General features: G+C 42.0%; 1 protein-coding gene across 2 annotated transcripts in view; it reads right to left on the bottom strand.

Moving 5' to 3' along the window:
- LOC147891052 (uncharacterized) overlaps window positions 1-21,335 on the bottom strand; it is a 30,752-nt gene extending 9,417 nt beyond the window's left edge. The window contains exons 1-13 of one of the 2 annotated variants that reach the window (XM_087389226.1): window positions 21,033-21,335; window positions 20,888-20,939; window positions 20,658-20,791; window positions 19,984-20,251; window positions 14,919-15,284; window positions 14,634-14,740; window positions 14,349-14,540; window positions 12,995-13,101; window positions 12,829-12,876; window positions 12,177-12,340; window positions 11,612-11,973; window positions 7,125-7,249; window positions 6,845-7,018 (exon numbers count right to left, since the gene is read on the bottom strand). In XM_087389226.1, the coding sequence (XP_087245352.1) occupies window positions 6,845-7,018; window positions 7,125-7,249; window positions 11,612-11,973; window positions 12,177-12,340; window positions 12,829-12,876; window positions 12,995-13,101; window positions 14,349-14,540; window positions 14,634-14,740; window positions 14,919-15,284; window positions 19,984-20,251; window positions 20,658-20,791; window positions 20,888-20,939; window positions 21,033-21,195 (2,262 nt within the window). In that variant the 5' untranslated portion in view covers window positions 21,196-21,335. Of the gene's footprint in view, window positions 1-6,844; window positions 7,019-7,124; window positions 7,250-11,611; window positions 11,974-12,176; window positions 12,341-12,828; window positions 12,877-12,994; window positions 13,102-14,348; window positions 14,541-14,633; window positions 14,741-14,918; window positions 15,285-19,983; window positions 20,252-20,657; window positions 20,792-20,887; window positions 20,940-21,032 lie in introns of those variants that run through there. The other variant, XM_087389227.1, reaches the window with a different exon arrangement.
- Between the last annotated feature and the right edge of the window lie 355 nt (window positions 21,336-21,690).

Raw genomic sequence — 21,690 nt, 5'->3', positions numbered from 1 at the left:
GATCCTGCATGTACACGAGACTAATCACATTCGCTGAATGCATAAGATCTGATATTTCTTTAATATCTTTAGTGTTCACTTGGGCATGTATCTTTAGAGTGAGTCCAGCCCGGTACTTCCTGAGTTGAATCTTATCAAAAAATTTCTTGAAAGGCGAAACCTGCAAGTATGCGTCCCAAAATTTCTGGTTGTAAGACTCAATTGTATCTTGTGCTTCCATATGATTGCTCTCCCAACCAAGAAGGACATGATCCCGAAACTGTTTGGGAATAAACTCTTTATAGAAAGCTTTCTTGAAGTCCTTCCATTTCCTAGGGGCTACATAGTTGCTTGTTTTAGCTATCCACCATGCACTGGTAGTACCAGTTAGGTGCAAACCAACCATACGAAGCTTTGAGGACTCACTGAAATTTTTCAGGCTGAAGGCAGCATCAAACTGCCTTATGAACTGCATTGCCTTTTTAGCTTGGCCATACTAGCCATTGTAAGCGGCAAATCTTACTGACTTCCCACCGTCTTTAAATTCTTTAGTCTCTGCCTTCCTGCTAGACTTCTTCTTCTCCTTCTTCTTCTTTGGCTTTGAAGATCCAGAAGAAGGAGATGATGTTGAGGATGAAGAGGTAGAGCTAGAAGATGAAGACGAACTCGATGAACTGTGATGATGCTTAGCCATTTTCTTCTTGGTGACCCGCTCTTTTCCTCTTTTGGCTGTCCTTATGGCGAGACTTCTTACTCTTTCCCAATGTGTCATCTAGTGGAAAGAGGAGTAGAACTCAGAGATCTCTTTTGCCCCACCACTTCTTCTTGATCTACTCCAGAGGGAGGCTTCTCTGGCTTTTCCTCAAAAAGAGGTTGTACCATCCTGCGAAACAAGGGGTCGCTTGTTCCCTCTCCCAACTGAGTAATCAGCTCTCTGTAGGCATTCTCCTTATTTATCTGTACAGCGTCAGCCTGCTGTACCTGATCAGACTCTGCCATTCCCTCATGGGATGATTGGGCATGCTGCTGTGAAGCCATCTCTGCAACTTGTCTGAGATCTGCAAACTCTCACACACACACTGTGCATGCAACTGATGCACTCAGCCTTTGCTTTTCAAAGAGAAAAATACCTCAACAAGAGGTATATTGCATTCACACTTGTGCCAGTACAAGCTATCAACTCAAGGCATGAACTCAAAACTGTGTGCCCCTTTTCTGGCTACTGTAAATGACATTCACAATGCATCTGTTTCCCCTTTTTCACTGCTCAAAAGCATGCATGTTCTTTACTTGTGCAAATCTCTGCTTTTTCTGTTGCTTTTCTGACAGAAAAAAGTCTGACAGTAGGTGGAAACTTATGGCCAGAACTGTCTCTGCAACTATTACCAAATCTAATACCCTTTGGAACTTTTCGTTCTGATTTTCTGCGCCATTCTCTCTCTCTCTCTCTCTCTCTGTCTCTCTACACAGTACTAGGGCCCAGGACAACAGTCAGGCTGGACCCCCCGAAGGATTTTATTGCTTGAGAGAAAAATGAATACAGGAGTGTTTAGCGTAGAGCTTTGTGTTACAAATTTTCAAACGTGAATCAATTTTACAAGAGCTTCAAGCTCATTCCAAAATGGCAAAATGCCACTTGTCAATAATCTAGACTAAATCCTATTACATGCCTCTCAGGGCAATTTCTGGGGTCTTCGTAGCACTTGGTCACGCAGGTGGCCTCCGAAATGCTTGCTACGCTCCAAATTGCTTGGGTCTTCAGCCCCTCATAGTACCTGTAACAATTAATTAAAGAGCACCACCATGGCACCCATTAATTGTTAGCGCTTAGCATGCAAATAATAAGTTGTGGACTAATCCTAGTCACGGTGGGCGTCCCCACTGAACACATGCGCACACATAACAAATATATATATATATATATATATATATATATATTCTCTGGTTGACCAGAGTCAACGCTCTTGATCATAATTAAGGGAGCTTTGACCAATGGTCGAGGCACCTTAATTATGGCCAAGTCTCTCCAACCGAAGCTAGCACATCTCTCCAACCCTCTTGATTAACTATAGTTAACCCCCTTGGCGCATGCCAACTCTCATTGACTGAAGTCAACACTCTCTGACGTAGTCAGCTCTGTGGTTCTCTGGTTAACCGCAGTTAACCCTCTTGGTAATAAACCAAGTCTCCAACTGATATCAGACTTACTTGACCAGAGTCAAGTATCTTTGACCGTAGTCAATTCTTTGACCATTAAACGAACTCTTTTGACCATAATTAACCTAGATGGAAAACTCTTTAATTGTGATCAGATAAATGGTCGACTGTACTTTGACTTAGTATATTTACATTGTGTTGACAACAACAACAACGTTTGGGAACAACTTTGGAGAGCTTTTGAGGACTCGTCTATTTTTGTGAGCATGAAAAAAAGACGGACCAATGAAATATTTTCACAGCACTCCAACATCTTTTTAATGTGTGCCATGTTCTTACCTGCTTTCACTCCTCAATCCCCTCTAGCTCATCCAACCAATCTCTGCATCTGCTACCAAGCTTGCTTATTGACCCTACTTTGCTACCATCTGACATTCAAGCAAGAGATGATTCAATAAAGACATCCAATCCTCTCCCATGGATTTGGATTCATCTAGATTTGTTTGAATGGAGGCACACGCAGTGATGAATTGAGAGCCACAAACCATTTTCCCTCCTCCTCTTTCTTTGACATTGCAAGGGAAGTCAAAACATCGAGCAACTACGTTCAAGCGAGAGCAGCGTTCGATCGACACATTCTACAATTCTGGGATATCGTGTTCTTTCTTAAATGATTATAATGAAGTGAGTGGCACACCTCCAACATTTACACACAGAGACCTATTAATCATCAAGAAGGACAAACCCACCCCCATAGTTGATCAATTAATATTACTTTTACATAAAGTCAGATAAATTAGAAACCCATGAAGTCATTGTTAATCATCAAGAAGGACATACCCCATAGTTGATCAATTAATATTGCTTTTACATAGTCAAATATATTAGAAACCCATAAAGTCATCTTAAATGATTGTTTCATGAATGCAACATCCCAATGCATAGCAACATGAAATACCATCCAAGACACCCCTAAAAGATAAATTTCTTTAGAGCATGCTCTAATAAAAATTGATATTATTATCATGCGACTATTTGTTTTATTGTACAATTATTATCTTTCTCTAATTTCTTATAGGGGTAGTGTTCATTGGGCCAGGTTTCACGATGACCCATGCAACCATAGCACGACTCACAGGGCCGGGTGCTCTCGTCCGACTAGAGAGGCAATGCTTCTAGGTACACTTCCAGGACCCTCCAACGAAGGGTTGGATTTTTGACACCCTTGTGAGATCGACTGCCATGTATGTAGCACCTTTCTCGAGGAGTGACATTTCAGCAACAGAGTGAAAGAGATTTGAGAGGCTATAGGTGACTATTGGATCTAGGATGATTCGGAGTAAGCCCTCAGCCCCCATCAAATTATAGAGGCTGAGTTCGCCATGACCCCTCTCCAAGTTGATGCCATCTTTCAAACAGTGGCATTCCTCCACAGCGTCTGGGCTTTTTACCCCACTGGAGATTAACAAGGCTAGCATTGGTGTCTTCCAGGCATCTGACAGAGAACGGTGTTGATACAGCATGGTACACACTTCCCCCTTTAAGTATAACATGGATGCACCATCCGAGATGATCCCACGAGATGAGATCAACCGTATCATACGCTTAGACCTCCTCCAACTTCATACGTCTAGGGCTTGGGGGAGAGAGGAGGTCCCCACCAAGATCCAGTTCTACCATGACCACTTCTTGGGGTCTCATAGTATGGTCTCGTCATCAGACCTCAGTATCTCGAGGATAGGAGAGTCTCACATGCACTGAGAATCACCATCGGACAATTGCAAGTCTCATCACATCGACTGAGGATTGAGGCAGGGAGAGCTGCAGGCATACTCAGAGCGCAGAGGATCTATAGACCATGCCCAATGGGGGAGGTTGAGACAGAGGAGCACATATCTGTGTTTGCCCAGTCTACTATAAGATCCGAGGGCGATACCACTGCCTCTTTCAAGACAGACACGGCTTTGGTCCGCTGACATGGCTGATCCATTTTCCCAACCAGGTTTGTGTTGGGCTCTATCTGATTAAGATGCGACGACACAGAGATATACTGATGCAACAGACCACAGAGCAACAGTGGGCGATGCCACAGGTCACCGAGATCGATCGAGCACAAACACGTGTTACAGACTTCTAATGCATCCGAGTCAGCTACCAAGGAGGCTGAGGGAGAGGAGCTTGATGAGATAAGAGCATCATGGATTAGCAGTGAGAGTCACCGCCACGATGCTGCCAAATGAGAGGCACACACTCCACATGCGGCACGGAGAGTAACCATAGCACGCACGATCGAGGTCTGGTCTAATTCAGTCCTCCTCAAAGGAGAACGCCACAGACGAGGCGTCACCCTTGACGTAGCCCATCGGATACACAGATCGAGATCACGCCCTCCGTCACCTCGAGACATAGCTCGACAAACACATATACGAGAGCTCCTCGCATCCCATCAGAGAGCCACCACGGTACTTAGAGCATGTGCGTGTACTAGGAGCGTTAGCTCTGAGCACCTGATACTATTTTGCTATTTTGCTACTCATCTATTTTGCTCACTAGTTTATCACTTTAGCTTTCAGCAAGGGCCTTAGTGAGCCCTTTGCTTCAGCCCATAGCGGCTTGTATGAGTTACTTTTTGTTTTGTACTTTGTCTCATAGGCCCACGAGGCCTCCTGCAAATGTTAATACATCTCTCTCTCTCTCTCTCTCTCTCTCTCTCTCTCTCTCTCTCTCTCTCTCTATCTCCAACTCCCCTCTCTCTCTCCCTCTCTGTCCTGGCTGAGACGAGCTCCATGGCTCAACCTAGGGCGTTAGCCTGCTAGCCATGGAGCAAACAACCCATCTCCACCCTAGCAACTTGAATCTACCGCCATTCCTAGCAATCTTCAACCCTAGACAACTGGCGTTTGCCTGTCATTATTCCAACCTCTTGAAGCCTATCGTTTCAAGCGCAGGACAAGCTCGAAACTGTAGCCCGTCGTGTCAAGCGCAAGCACTAGCTCAACGCAATCGTGCATTTTACCTCTATCGCCACCAACAAACTAGTCGACTAAACGTGGCTCGACAGAACCCTAGCCGCAATGAACAGTCGTTACAACCCCGTCGTTGCAAGCTTGAAACTTGATGCTATCGCCCATTGCTTCAAGCATAAGACACTAGCTCACACAGCCTTGTCGCCACCGTGTGCGACCTAAAAGCTATCCACCACTGCAACAAAACAAACCAGGCTCAATGGTCGATTCAACAAAATGTGGTAAAAGCCAACAACGAGTTGTGGCTGCTTAGGCTGCATGGCAAAGATCCGCCACTAGTCTCGGAAGAATGCTGATGGGACAGGAAGAAAGTGATAGAATCCTTTCCTGTTGACGGAATTGGACCCTGAGCTTTGGATGGACATACCTTTCTTTTTAGTCAACATGACCAAATCAAAGGTCAAATCTTTTCAATTTTGCACAAGCTGTTAGTTCATTGATTGCCTCTCCCATCGCAGCTCTGAATGAGAATGGGTGAACTCAAGCACAATTTGAGTCCTCAAGAACAAATCGACAACCTCCAAAGACAGAACCATGAGTTGAAAACACAAATGGATAGTGTTCTCAAGCGCCTAGCCACACTCGAGACCCAATTAGAGAAACAATCTAACCGAGAACGCATTCAAGAAGCTGTACACCAATGTATGAGTGATCCCCCTTCGCATGTTATTTCCAAGCTTGATAATGTGATTTTGCATGAGGTCAAATTAAAACTCAATAAACATGTGGATTTAGCATTTAAGGAAGAGAAAGCTAGGGAGAAACTTGCACTTAATCTGCAGATTGGGGTTTTGCCAAAGAATTGGCGAAGTGAGGGTTTAAAAGTTATTTATCGTTTGAGCAATGCCTTGACAATATAGCAAAAGCCATGCCCATGATCATTTGGGAAACTACAATAGTCGAGGCATTCCAATGCACACCACAAGATCATGCCATCATCACATTCAAGACTCGAGAGGATAGGTTGGCAATCCTGCGCCAGACCAAAGCCTTGAAAGGCACCAAGATATGGATAGCAGAAGATCTTACCCCTCAGCAACTTAAGATGAAGGCTAATGAACTTCAAACAGTACGAGAAGCTCAAAAGAATGGCAAGTGGGCAGTATATCATGAAGGCATGGCTCTTATTAAAGATTTTAAATTGGCTAAGACACCAACGTAGATGTGGAGACACTCAGTCTATAACTGATGTAATACATAAGTCTTCTGAGACATTAAAATGGACTCTCAGTCCTTAACTGCCATTTTGGTTTTGCTGGACTCTCAGTCCTTAACTGACTCTGGTTTCTTTAGTCTCATAGACCTTTCGGTCTTTCGTAGACTATAATATACTCTCTCTCTCTCTCTCTCTCTCTCTCTCTCTCTCTCTTCCTCACCCCCTCACTTACCGCTTCATATCTCTTTCCTTCCCACCTTCCGCCTTGATAGACTTCTCTCCCTTTTCTGATCTACCCACGTCTTACAGAATACACATTATTATGCAGTTTGGCCTTTCAAGTTTGTATGTATGTGCATAGATGCAACTTTATGGAGTAGAACTCTCTCTCTCTCTCAGCGCAGTTCCCTGTTGTTCTTTATCCCGCATTTCTTCACAAGTGGAACAATTGGATAAGGGCAGGAGTTTCCACAGGTCAGAGCTGTAAACAAAACTGATGAAGAGAACCTAGAGAGCGCAGTATAAGAAGGATATCACTTTCCAACTTCACTGCAAGGCAGGCTTTCAGGGCTGACAAGTGATTGGAATCCTCTGCTCTCAAGGTAACCACATGCATTTGCCCTATTGACCAGATGGTTGTGTCTGCCCATAGAAGACCATGATTTGCCACCAGCTCATGAGTTCTGCCCTGGTTGTTGAGCTGCACAAAAGACAAAATGATGCAGCCTCATAAGTGTATTTAATTAAGATGCCTGTGGAGCGTAAAAGGAAGAATTGTGATAGCATCCTGGACCCAAAGAGCCTACCCCGGATTGCATGCTTTCTGAATTTTTGCGCTCTTCCATCTTCAAAATAACCTTGACTGCATCCGCAACTTCTGCACTCTGCTCCTCTGAGCTTGCCTGAATGGAAAAGGTGTGACTCGGTGCCACTACATTAAGGAAAAATGTAGTTTTCAGCTTCAAATCTTTGAAACGAATTTAGCTAATTGACATTACACTTGTTTTCTCATTCAACTAGAATTATTAACAGTAGAAGTGCAACATCATTAAAGAAAAAAAAAGAATACCATAATTGTCCCAAATATATCCAGAAACCATACAGAAGGGGCTGTAGCATATTTTTCACAGAATTCCATCCTCAACTGTGACAATCTTTGTAAAATGAGAAAATGATTATTTTTTATTGCGAGAAAAGAAGGCAGATAAACATTTGTCTTTTATGAAAAGGAAGAACATTATTTTCCATATATGGACTATGGGAAGAGGGTGACCAGAGTCAAGTAAACAAGCCATGCAATCTCAAATTGAAGGGGAAGCAATCAATGACTCAAATTCCTCGACTCAACTGGAGGATAAGGAATATCCGGGATTGGGTATGGATGATCTTCTTCGGCCTCATTCAGTTCACTGAAGGTGGACCATGGCCTCAATCCAGTCACAAGAAGGCGATGCACTCAGGCACATGGTGTCCATGACTGAAGTGGCCTGTCACACAAACAACAGCTAGACTAGTGTGGCATGGTGAGATCTGTCTTACACTTTGTTACAATTGTCCAATGATCCTCAAAATTGTCTCAGACAGCCTGTAACTGTGAATTTGATTTTATGTCCAAATCAAGGCGTGATCCTAAATCTTCAGACTTGATCCTTTCACCATGCTAGAACACAACTAGTGATCTTCTAAATGAAAAACATCCTCCTAGCCCAAAATCTTGCCTGCCTCTCTCAGTTGTTTCAGATAACCATAGCCTCTTTACAAAAGTTGTCCTTCAAAAATTCTAACTTACTTTTACAGGTCCCATGTATTTGAGGCCATTCACAAAAGTACATTACGTATGAACTTCATGAGATCTGAAGCTCTGAAACGTGTAAGGCAGGCACCTGAAAGTTTGCACGTAAGCAAAATTTTCTCAGTTGCAAAGAGAAGTCATTCAACACAATATATCTACTTTCTTGTTCCCTAGAAAGAGCTGGCCTTTTAATATAGCCATCCTATGCACCATGTCGGTACATCATCTCCTATAGTGTGCAGCACGTCAACAAAGTCACCAAACCATGTGGGCAAAGGGCACCGGGACCTCGCTTAACTTTTAAGTCCAGTTGCCATCTACACATATTGCCCTTCAAAACCAACCCCACTGAAGTGGGGCACCTCCCATTCTTCACAATATGTATCATCTACATAGCGGGTCACAAAACAATCACTCAAAAAGTAAGTCATCTTCCTTAACTATTTGCCCAATGATGACCCCCATCAGTAAGCATTCAACTAGTCCTAAGGCATGCCCTAGTCGACCCCATATCAAGCCTAGTGGGCTCGTTATCAAGAGCTTCAAATAGTCCTAAGGCATGCCCTTATCGACCCGATATCAAGTACTGGGCTCGTTATCAGGAGCTCTTTGAGAATAGTACAATTTGGATAGCCCCTATTCAAAAACATCTGGAGGATTATAAAAGTCAAAGAGAAGAAGCCATCTGCAAGCATTGAGAGTTCATGATTAGGAGTAAATGATTGAGATGACATGTCCACAATTGCTTTGTCAATTTAAAGAAATACGTCCATGCACATTATGAAGACCATAATAAAAGATGCAGGGGCATATTTTAGCTTGTCATGTTCACAATTGCTTTGTCAGTTTAAAGAAACATGTCCATGCACATTATGAAGACCAAATAATAAAAGATGCATGGGGCATATTTAGCAAGAGTATGAGGTATCTAGCACATCTATGGTGTTGTATCTCCAAATCCAATGTCAGAGCCTTGGTGTCAAGGACATCCACACCAATAATCATGGAGCTTCATAAATTCTTGCTTCACGAAGACATAAGCTAAAGTTTTGCATGAGAGTTATGACAGGGAGCATGCATTCGTATCTCCTAACAGATAGAGAAGAAGACCAGCAGATCAAGGCAAGAGTGTAGAGTAGTCTTAGGAATCCTTCTAGGATCAATCGTTGAAACCTTGCCAAAGCCACCAATCACACTGATTCTTTGTTTTCTTTTCCCGATCACACTGATTATTAACAATTCAGCTCTTGATGATGATTTGTATCTTGGGTAACCCTCAAGGCCTAGACTAATTCCAGGCAGTATGTTTTCCTATGCAGGCATTTAAAAGTTTTATGTTTACTAGCAACCCTAGGGAAATTTATACAAATGCCGAGAACAATTCCTGCTTGGTGCCTTGGCCTCGAAGGCCAAAAATACCAAAGAATAACCTCTCCTTAAAAGGTCATCCTTATAAAGTGAAGATGTGTACACATTCAAGAGAACCCTCAGCTCAATGGGGCGAAGCAACCTAAGAAGGCGACAAATCAAAATATTTCCTTTGTTGCCAAAGCAATCTATAAAGGTCCTTAAACCTCTGTTGTTGCAAAAGCAACTAAGAATATTTCCTTTGTTGCCAAGTCAACCTATAAAAGTCCTTAAAAAAGGTCCTCCTTATAGAGTGAAGATGTGTAAACATTGAAGAGACCCTTGCCGTGGTTGCTCAATGGGGCAAAGCAACCTAAGAAGGCCACAACTGTATATAGATATAGACATATATATATATGTGAATCCAGGAACATGCCCAAACTCATCCTCTAAAAGCACAACACAGTGTGCAGTTTCAATCTCATGATAGTCATTCATAAGGATGAAACCATAAACTCCATCACGCATAGCAAGGCCTAGCTACTATGACACCCCACTGACTTCATCGGCGCCCAACACAAGGAGTAGACCATAGTACAAACATATGTGCTCACACATACAAATCCACACACCCACACAAAAAGGTCTTTCATACGGAGTTTCTATCAACACTCCAGAGGTGAAGGGCAGACTCAGCCATAACAAAGGCTAGCACTAAAGGAGAAGGCTACTCAAAATATTTCCTTTGTTGCCAAAGAAACCTAAGCAACGAATTAAAGCCTAGTCCATAAACACCATGGAGAGGGTTTATAATGCCCATATATATCTTATGCACCACTAGACAACATAAAGGTTGACTCCAAACCCTCGAAAAGGCTTCGTACTTAGCCCACGATTTGGGAATAGGCTAGTTGGCACAGGCAGTTATATAAGCTGAACCTTTGTACCATGTTGTTATTGAACTCCTACTTGCTCCTCAAATCACCGGACTCTCGATCGGTTCACTCTATCTTGATTCTCACCTCAGTCTCCCAATGATGCCCCCAACAATGTCTTGAGCAGCATGTGATCCTACGTCCACACAACCTTTCCAACAACACAAAAAAAGAATCCAAACCATGTGAAACAACAAGGATATGACAAAGTTCTCAACAATCATGTCCATATAAACCATGCCATAACTATTTGTACAGACTGTACAATAAGATATATACAACACGTACACAATCTGCACAGGCTATAGTCGAAAAAGTATGCTTCCCAAATTTAACAATGACTTTCAGGAGTTCACACTTACACACAGCTCAGTATGCGATATAAACTTCATGGCTCTAAGGTATACCGTATATATTTGTGTTATGCCTATATGTTTTGTCCACGGTAAATTGCCTCCAGGAATGCCTAGTGCATTTTCAATCACGCTTTCAATGATGGTATAGGCAGGTGCCTCAAGATGATGGTAGGCCGATCTCTTCTTGTCACCTTGTGGCTATCAAAACATCCTTACATTTGAGAGTCAATAGTCCAAGCTATGTTGTAATCTGCCTCACCTCAGAGTGCTATGCAATCAAGAGCCAGAATGCATATGATGGGTGCCGCACTTTACACATCCTGTTTTTGAACCTCTGGAATCACAGGTTCATTTCATCTAAGAGAAGGGGAATCAAAGATTGGCTCACCGTTCTTAGAAGGAATGCAAAGGATCGATGCTCTATGACACACTTCCAAGGTAAGAACCAACTTCAAGATAAGTTCATGCAGATTGTCAGGAGAAGTTCATGCAAATTGTGACGATATGGCCAGTTTTGCTCAAACCTTCAATTTGGGCCAGCCATGTAGTGGAACAAATAACAAAACAAAAGTGCAGATAGCACACACTAGGCCAAACATGCCTCCAGCAAGAAAATAGTGAAGGAGGTGAAGCCATTGGACGGTGGCCTATTGAAGTGCAAAAATATCTTATTTGAGAGCTTATTTTGGTGCCTCCTTTTTTTTGGTCGGGTGCTGGTGGGTGGGTTGTTGTTTGGGGGGGGGGGGGCGTTTGCCGAGAAAGAAATGTAAGAGCACGTGTGTATGTGTGCGCATGTGAATTGTGTGTGTGTGCATGTATGGCTTCAAGGAGAATGTGTCCTCAGAAAACAAGAAGGCACGCACCTTCCCTAAACTCAAGTGGCACAGATGCTGGCTCGAGGCATCCAGTTATGTGTCTACTATCAATCTCAACTTGTCCAATCCACTCTGTATGCATCCAAAACTTTCCTTTGCCAGCTTCACAAATTTTTGCAGCATTCAGCAAAGGGAGGCTATGTCCAGATTCACTTTTAGTGATGTTTGCACTCAGCATTATATGAATTGTGGGAAGACCTGAAGAAGTAGGGAGGTTCATCAGAGACACAGCTGCAACTAAATATTTTCTTCCATCCTCAGCACACAATGACTTCAACTGAGAAGAGCTCCCACACATTGATCCCCTTATGGTGGTTAACAACAGACTCACATCGTGTAGGACTATATCCCTGAAACAAAAAGGCCAACGTTTGGAATTATACTTCCATCGCCTTGCAACATGCAAGCCTACAAAAGAATATGAGTTCCTAATGCTAGGTTTGGTTGTAAAAAGCAAACAATGTACCTGAGAAGCCAATACTGCAGGCAAAGATAAAATTAAAAAACATGAATCTAAACAACAGCACCCAAAACCATTTCTCAAACACCTTACTCTCCAGCAGTGTTCTGGATATCCACCAGCAGGAACCACGTTCTCGCACATGTTCCTTGTTGCCTTACTGACGCTTGCACAAATTTTCCCAGAATAACAGACTTATCATTGATATCACAAACTTTAGATGGCACCAGCGATGATTCATGTTTGATAACCATGTCCTGTATAGAAGCAATACTCTCAGCATCTACCAATAGGATACTCCTTAGCCCTAGTCAGGACAAAAAGGTAAATGTATATACTTTTGACTGCCTAGCATGAGTGCATATCAGTAACCAGATGACATGAACCGGACCATCATATTAACTTCTTGCCAGGGTTATAAATAATCTTGCTCAACGAGTACTCAATTCATCATCCACATCCATGCATGTAAAGAGTAATTTCACACAATCAAGGTGATCACTTTTTCTTTCAACAATCAGCCATAAAGAAGCATTTATGAAAGATTGATTTAAAATAGAAAGACTTTACAGAGGTAATATCTGAACAGTGACATGTCCACTTTCAAGACTCAAAATTTTTAGTGGCATGAAAAATAAATTCAGATTAGAAAAACAATACGAAAAATGGGGAGTATGTCAGGCGAATGGAATTTTACAGAAAAGAGATTCATCTCAAACAATCCACCACCCATTATAGAGCTTACCTGCAACAACTTGCAAGAAGACTGCACAAGCTCTGCTTTGGTCACCCTCTGCAATGAGCAAGAAGATCCCAAAACTAAACAAATAAATAAATAAATTTAAAAGTTCCCATCAATCAGTGATATGAGAGAGCATTCTACATGAGAAACCAGGACTACAATTTCAAACCTGTTCCTCTAATCCTTTTATTTGCGCAAGTCCAGCTTCCACACGCAACTGTAAGCAATTTGATATAGCCTTAAGACACTGAACTTTGTGTGCTTCACTTGCAGCTCCTGGAGGAAAAAAAAGTAAATGCTTCAGAGGTATACTGATAAGAAATTAGTTGATATCACCTTTCGTAACAAGTAAAAAAGCCACATGCATTTTGCATAAACAGGAGACTTACAACACCATAAGACCAACTTGGTAGCGCCAGGGTACATGGAAGAGAGAGAGAGAGAGAGAGAGAGAGAGAGAGAGAGAGAGAGAGAGATCGTACATATATGTATGTATACATACATACAAACATACACATGTACATGCATGCATATATATGTGTGTGTCTGTGCTCTCTCTCTCTCTCTCTCTCTGTCTCTCTGTGGATGACCTGATGATGATCATGATCATGATGACGACGACAACGACGATGATGATGATGATACTAATGTGTAGTCAATCACTCTAACATGACTATGTAGTACTTAGCACTAGCTTTTTGCATTCTGCATTGGTGTGGATGCTCGTTTAGTAGCTCCACCCTCACAGTTTGTCTACAGCTCTCACCTCTCCTGCTCAGCGCCCAGCTCTCCCTTTCGTCAAGCAGGTTTTGCAGGGGTAGGCACCATTCAGCAGCTTATTCAGGTCGAGAGCCAATAGGTCAGACCCCAGCCCCAGGCTGAGCTGAGCCCCTGGCTGAGCTTGGGGTGTTAGACTCAGAAAAGAGGCCCTCAATCTTGCACAGGCCATCATGGAGTTCCCAAAGACGAAGACCTTTACCACAACTCCCGTCAGCAAGCCCTCCTATGCTGATATCGCAGCAACACCCAGCCCCTTCATATTGCACTGCAAGCGTAGGGGTGGGCTCAGATCCACAGGAACATATATATTTCTTACAGCAGGAAGTCAGAGAGCCCCGGTTCCAGCTTACAGCTCTTGCAAGAAAGGTGAAGAACATGGAAAATAATGGTAAAGAACCTTTACAAATAATCTTTGACAACTGGCTTAAATGCTATAACCAATAAATAAACCCCATCTTCTCTTTAATAGATTGACCAATAGACCAACAAAGGTATATGAATTACACTATGTTCTCTGAAGCCTACCACCCCATGCCTGTTGAATAGCAATTGGAGTGAAAGTTATGCGAACAAGCAATTTCAGTCTACAGTGCAAAGCTGCATGAATGGACTTGACATATTATCAAATAAGAACCGGACCCCAAATCCTGTCATGTAGGAGTATCAATCTAGAGCCCAAAAACTTTTGTTATGCAATCATGCACAAGTGTGCCTCTGAAAATACGATCAAATTCATCACTTACCTGTGTAATCAGTTTGCCAAGACTGGTGAGGGCCTGAAAAGAAGCAAGTCTTCAAATCAGTGAGTTGCATTGATGTAAGATAGCTATCATCTGAAGGGGTTAGAGGTGGCTCGCTCTCTGCCAATAGAAGTAACTGGTCATGCCCAACCATTTGAAAGTCTCCCACTAACACCTCTTGAAATCCTGTCCAAGCTGAAAAGGAGGAGATGTGCATGGCTCAGTTACAACCAACATAGGTTCCAGATTAATGCAAGTCAAACCGCTAAAGTGTGATACAGATCTTACTTTGAAGGACTTTCAAAGTGTCTGCACAAAGGGCAACAACTTTATTCTGCTTCCCATCCAGAATAGCAAATAGAACCCCCTGACGTTCTGCAACTATAGCAAACTGCCTGTGGTGTCGAAAAAAAGTTGGTCAGGTTTTGAATAACCAAAAATGCCACCAGTAATTAAGAATTTTAAACCCGACTTGGGACTAATATGTCAACAGACAAAGGATGAGTAAGTCTAAAGCCTGGAATTGTAAATGAAATCAAATGTGAAGGGAAGAGCTAAAAATCCAAATCTCACAATGAAATTGGAGCATCTTCAAGTTCAATTTCTGCTAAAATATTCCCAAGCCTATATTTGACAACTTTTCCATTGTAAAATCCAGCAGCAATATCACAGAGGACAGTGTCTTTATTTCTAATTTCATATGGTGAGTTTGGCGGTAAAAAAAATGCCGTCACAGGATATAATGGGATAGCCTCCACAAAAGAGATTAAATCAGGACATATATCAGGCGGGAACAATTCATTGCAAACTGTGAATCCATTCTTAAGAGGGATCTGCTGCCAGCTCAAATTGGGACTGCTGTGATGCGTAGTGTTTTCACTGTTTGAACACGCTATGGATCCAAGAGGCAAACTTACAAAATTCCATCCTGCTCTCAATCTGCAAAATTCACATCAAAGAAAGTATTGTCAAGATTTGAAAGTTCTTATGAACATCTTTGCAGAATGCTTTGATAAATATGAACAATCAAAAAATCAATACAGCCACCTCCAAATCCCTCTCAAAAGGATGAAAAAAGGTAGCACACAAAATGATTCCACGCTTGTTTGAAAATACAGTTTTCTAGAAGGTGTCTAGAACTAGACAACAAGATTGCATCAAAATCGTTTCATATTTAGCTCCCAAATAGAACTAAATACTGATCCCCAAATAAACACTAGGAATAACGTCCACATAAATCGACTAACAATGATCTTAACAACATACATGTTTACAACAGATAAAGGCTTGTGATCAATGTGACTGTAAATGATGTGCAATGTCAATATGGTGGAAACATATGTAAAAGGGATGAAAGGCTGCCTGCGATGTGTTTTGGTTTCTCAGAATTTATGTATGCTTTACGTACCCATATAGTTACAAGCATAAAAGACCTTGCCACAACGATACATGTTGGTCAAAGGTCAAAGGGTCCTTACTAAAGGCACTAGGCAATAGGGTTCGGGAGCTAGGGCCTAGGCATGTGTTAGACCAATGGGTAAATAATCCCTGATTGGCACACATGACCAAAGGTACACAATGGCACATACGAGATGCACAATGTATGAGAGCCAAGACACTTAATGGGCATTGGCTGTTGCCCGCGGGATTTCTGCCAATTGGCCCATGGCTGGAGCAGATGCATGCCGATGGCCTATGGCTGGCTTCCACGTGTAATTCCTAGGCTCGTCTATCAGTCTTCGCTGCGGGATACCCTCTGGTGGGATTTTCATTTTCTAACAACCATTTGGCAGGATATCATCTACACCTTGTGTGCCACATGGGAGCGCGGGACGTCGATTCCCTGGTTGTATAACCCTCCTCCCTGGTTGGTAGGCCCTGTTTCAGAGACTCACCAAGCAATGAGTTGGGATCTCTTGAAGCATGCTGGTTTTCCTTTCAGCCAATTTTCTGTATTATGTTCCCTATGATCAGCACCTCTGGGACTGCTGATTTGTATATGTACATATATCTAGATGAATCCAAGAACATGACCAAATTCATCCTCTAAAAACACAACACATAGTGCAGTTTCAATCTCATGATAATCACTCATGGTTGAAAACCATAAACTCCATCATCCATAGTAGGAACTAGCTACTATGACATCCCCACTGACGTCATCAACGCCCAACAATGGGTGTAGACCATAGTATAAACATACGCTCTCACACAAACAAATCCACACACCCACACATACTTGAGCATCCATTTATACAAAGGTCTTCATACTGAGTCTATGTCGGCACTCCGGAGGCGAAGGGCAGACTCAGCCGTCACAAAGGCTAGTACTAAAGGAGAATGCTAATCACCAAGTAGTCCACATTCTCTTCATTCAAGCTACAACTGCTTGTAAAGACTATACGATTTCATTTTATTGTATAGTGGTTTTTCTCCATTAAAAAATAGCTATCGCCTTCACAAATGGAAGGCTACAGTGATCCACAAATACAAAGGAGGTGACCACCCATTAAGCAGGTAACCAAGTCCTCATCACCTAATCCAAATCCAATCCAATATCCCTATCCACCAATCATGTGAATGTAAGATTTAAACCACTCCAATCACAACGATGTACAAATCTCACCAACACTCCTAATACTCGGAGCTTCTTCTCAGTCATGCTTCTTCCTAGTTTCTTTTCATCAGTAGTTTCATGGGAGGCCTGTTAAACAACCCCAATACGACTTAGGGGAGATTTGATAAACACCCCTAGTTCCACCCATGAGTGTACTCTCATTTTGAGACTCATAGGCTTCTTTTTTTTTTCAAGGAATCTCATTGGCTTTTTTAACATTCCATAGATCTATATATATATGTCTGTATCCTTCTACTACTCTATCTCCCCCTTTTCCCCTTCCAGCTTGCCTCGTCCTCATACCGCTGAATGAAAACAAACCATTCATAAATGCAGAAGTTGAGTTTTAAAATCATGATAAGATTCATTCGTCATATTATTTTAAAAGGCAAGTAAAAAAAGATCAATTTGTCTCTACATGCCAAACTTAAGGCCATAATTGACATGAATCGTTCTGGTTACGCTCATTTAATAGGAGGTTTACTCATCATTTTGTTTGTAAAGCATCTCCTTTGCATGACCTTACAAAGAAAATAAATCCTTTGATATGGGAAAAGAGAAGATGGTTTTCAAAGAATAGAAGGAGGTTGAAGGATGCATAGGAGCAAACTTGCAGCACGATGTTTATGCAGCGGCATACAAGAGTCGGAGACTTTTAAAAATAAGCTGAGCGATGAGAAATAGTTACTTGTGGTAATCCACACCCTCGGAATGTGTACATTAACTTTTGGAGACTAATTTTGTGGCACAAACCAACCATGAAAGTGTCAGCTGATATTCTGGAAAAGCACGTGTGATGGGCCAACTTCTTCTCAGCTTTCAATTCTACATTCAACATACTCCTAAAGCATAGCGTTGTTGCAGATGTCATATCATATACACTCCAAGCAAATGTTATTTCAGCATCCCATCATGAAGAGCTCAAGGTAACCAAAAACACATACAAAGACAATCCTAATTTCTCTAGCATTTGGGCTCAATCAAAGGTGGTGGCGGCAAAGGAGGTTCTACAATGGCTTCTTTACTTGTCAAAAATTTAAGGCCTCTGACACAACGATTATTGTCTTTTGGAGCCCAGATTGAATCTATGTGACAAGAAGCATGCAAGAGAAGATTATGAATCAATGTCACGACTCATCTTTTGCAAGCCATGGAGGTATGTCCTCTTACTCAAACTCGTCTTAAAAGCTATTTGCTAATAGCCTCACGCAATCTCCAAGAAAGCAAGTACAATAGAACACAAAGGCAAGGTTGACTTTAGCAGGTGCCAGCATTAGCATGAATTTGTGACAAGGTTTCTCAAAATCCTCACAAGGGCATGATATGATCTCGATGCTATTCGATAGCTTCAATAAGCATGCTCATTTTTCATGCAAGAAAGCTTAAAAGAGAAGTCTTTATATTCCAACCCTAAAGTTCTTTACTCTATTAGACTGTTCAAAATGCCAGATTAAGATCAAGATAATCAAGGTTGTTCAAGCGTTCGTGCAAGTTCAGGTGGAAGATGGGTATATAGCTTGCATGTGGCTTGTGTAAATTATGATTTGAAGCCAAATCACCCCTATTTCCTCTGCTTACTGCAATTGGACTCAAAATTTAAGTTCTTGGTGAAATCTTAGTACTTTCAGAGAGAACTATATTCCAAACGAATTTCAGAAGTATTTGCAAATGATTTGTGTGGGTTAGAGACTGAATCTACACACAGTGCCTGAAGACAAACTATTACATTTGATGGTTGAGGATCTCTTGGATACTTTTGATGTCTGTTCTCGCGTCTGGTAGTAGTGCTTCAAATGCTGGATATGAATTCTGGATACATCTATAAAAAGATTTTGTTACACATTGATTCTCCTAAAAGAGAATTACCCCATATTACAAGTTTATTTATTTTCCAAATTGGAACTCTTTGACTAGGGTATATTGAAGTGGTCATTGTACCGTTAGAGTTTTGGATCACATTCATTCTCCATTCCCTAGAAGAGAACTTACACCTTATTAGAATTACTTCCAGGAATTAAGAAATAATAAAGACCATAGGTGGTCTACTTCAAGAGGACAATCCAAGAAGGGCCAGACTAGTCTTTGATCCTACTTTTCCCCCTCCTTCAAACGACAATCCAAAGAGGGTAAGCAGTGTCATGTCCCGATTTTTCCTGGAAACAATTGCTTCTAGCAATTGAGAGCCATGATATGCCTAGGGTCGAATTTCTGCAGATGTCCCAACCACAGTGCTCAAAGCAACCTAGGGAAGTAAAATGTTAAAATAAAGAAGAAAGAACGAGACTTGACTGAAAATGAGTAACGACATTTTCCTATATACCTATCCGATGGCTGTCTCACTATGTCTGTTGAATATGTCAAGAGGCCTCTCAATTTTGATTAGCCCCTGATATAGGAGACGGGAGGGGATTTCTCCAAGGTGGGAAACACTTGGAGCAGTTTTTTCGAAACGAAACAACCATGCTTGAGCCCAAAGGCAATGAACGAGTGACAGAATGGCCAGTGCTTCCTTCCTAACATTTGGAGCAGCATAGTGCCAATAACTGCACATATATATTCGGTTTCGTTGGGCGCGGAAGAGGAGGGGGGGGGGGGGTTCAGTCTGATGAGCAGGAGCTCCACCTACCTCTGCATATTATGCTCTCAAGTTTCAAGTATACCTTTGGTGCCTTTTAATATTCACGCGCAGATGTCTATGAAAATTAAGAAACAATGCCTGTGATCTCATTACTATCCAAGCATCAGGTGGCGCACTTGAGGATTTTTTTAAATCACATATTACATGTGATCGTCATATGGTAGACAGGCAAATCCACAAAAGACATGAAAAGATCTAAAAGCTAAGTTTTTTTCAAAAGGCGAAATCAAAACTCATGATATGTTCGCTGGCGATGAGACTTTGATCGAAGCAGAATAGGAGTTGGGAGATCTGGAAAGTATTATTTTGGATAAAGGGTAGCGAAACACTGCTATATTGAGCCTGAATTCATGTATAGGTCAAACTTAAGGTGTAAACGCTACCTTTGTGTCCCAAAGTCAAAGCCAGATGGAGATTGAATGCTTAGTAGCAGTTCTGGTTCCGTAAAACCCTTTAAATCGCCACAGTGCAGCGCTCTCACCCTCCCGTTCGCGACACCAGCAAGGTCCAGCACAGATGCATTCCAAAACGCCTCTTGAGTCTGCTCGGTGCATTGGAGAGCGTCTGACTTCTGACAGAGCAAGGTGTGAACTATCACAAACTTTTCTCCGCTTTGAGCCACGAGTATAGGGCCATCCGTCAACCAACATTCTGCAAAACATGAGGCGTCATTGTAAACTTTTATTAAAACATCTTTTGGCAAACTTTTGCATTGGGTATAAACTTGCGTGAGCTGACTACTTGTATTTCAAAATCTGGTGGAGTGTACTCGACTGAGGATAAGAATGTCACGCATGTGAAGGAGTAGAGGACCAAATGACAAAACGGATACAGGTCATGAGCGAAGTTGAGCAAAATTCATTCGCTGTTCGCTGCTCGCGCTAAGCTAGGTATATTCGATTGTGAAGTTGTGACATTGAAGAAGCTGGTCTTTAACTGCTACATTTGGATTAGCTCATCAAGGATCGCGCACTGGCAAGCACGATTAGAAGCTCAATGAGCTGTTGTAGGAATGCAGAGTGCAAGCCAGACGAATGCATTTTGATGCAGGACCAACCTTCAATTTCGAAGCCTCTAAATTCTTCAGTCGGTAGCTCCACCTCCACCAGTGTTTGGAAATCGAACCCATCCACGTCCAAGCATCCGATCAAGAGTGCAGGGCCTTTTCTGACAACCACATGAGGCAGAGACCTGGACAAAATCATTTCAAAACAAAGCAAGGCTAATGGAGCAAGTGCAAAACCCGACACAAAAGGGAGGGAGGACGTCGGAACTGCAAACACATACGCTCCGAAGACATAGTTCTCGACAAAGGCTGCAGCGAGAAGGTGGAGGTCACCTACAAAGGAGCAGAATGGAACATTGAGAGAGGGCTAGGAAAGCATGAAAAGCGAGAAGGGAATGGTGGTGCGAGATGGAGCAAAAAGGGTACCTGAGAGGGGCAAGAGACGGTGGAGGAAAGGGGAGAAGTCGTGGGAGAGATGGTCCCAAGAGGAGGAAAGGAGGGAGATGGGGGAGGAAAGATGGCGCTGATGCAAGATGAAGATGCTGGATGCACTTCCCAAACAGAAGCAGCACCTCCTTCGAGACGCCATGGCTCCTCCTCCTCCTCCTCCTCCTCACAAATCACAGCTTCTCAGAAATCTCACCTTCTTGCTTTGCTCCACGAAATCTCACGACTATTATCCAATTAGGGTTTCCCTAGCAAGGTCACTCGTGAGCTTTGTCCCACAATTCCTCATGGCAAGAAAGAAAAACATGCAATTATAAGCATTTTTTTAATAACAGTTCATACATGACTTATTTTATGTCTATTGGAAAAAAGTAGTATTGCTTTGAAAACTAAAAAAATTGAGTAATATATGTTATGAATTAAGAGTCCTTCAATAACAGTTCATACATGACTTATTTTATGTCTATTGGAAAAAAGTAGTATTGCTTTGAAAACTAAAAAAATTGAGTAATATATGTTATGAATTAAGAGTCCTTCAAGAGTATGATTTAACTATAGTTTGAAATAGGAAGTCCTTTACATGTATTGAAAATGGGCTTTTACTTAAATATACTAGATTGTGTCTCTATTTTTGAGA

The sequence above is a fragment of the Dipteris shenzhenensis genome, chromosome 18, assembly GCF_047967505.1.
Source record: "Dipteris shenzhenensis isolate YYH24624 ecotype China chromosome 18, Dip_SZ_1.0, whole genome shotgun sequence".
NCBI classification, from domain to species: Eukaryota; Viridiplantae; Streptophyta; class Polypodiopsida; order Gleicheniales; family Dipteridaceae; genus Dipteris; species Dipteris shenzhenensis.
Note: the sequence above shows the minus strand (reverse complement) of the source record. Positions and strands in the feature narration are given on the sequence as shown.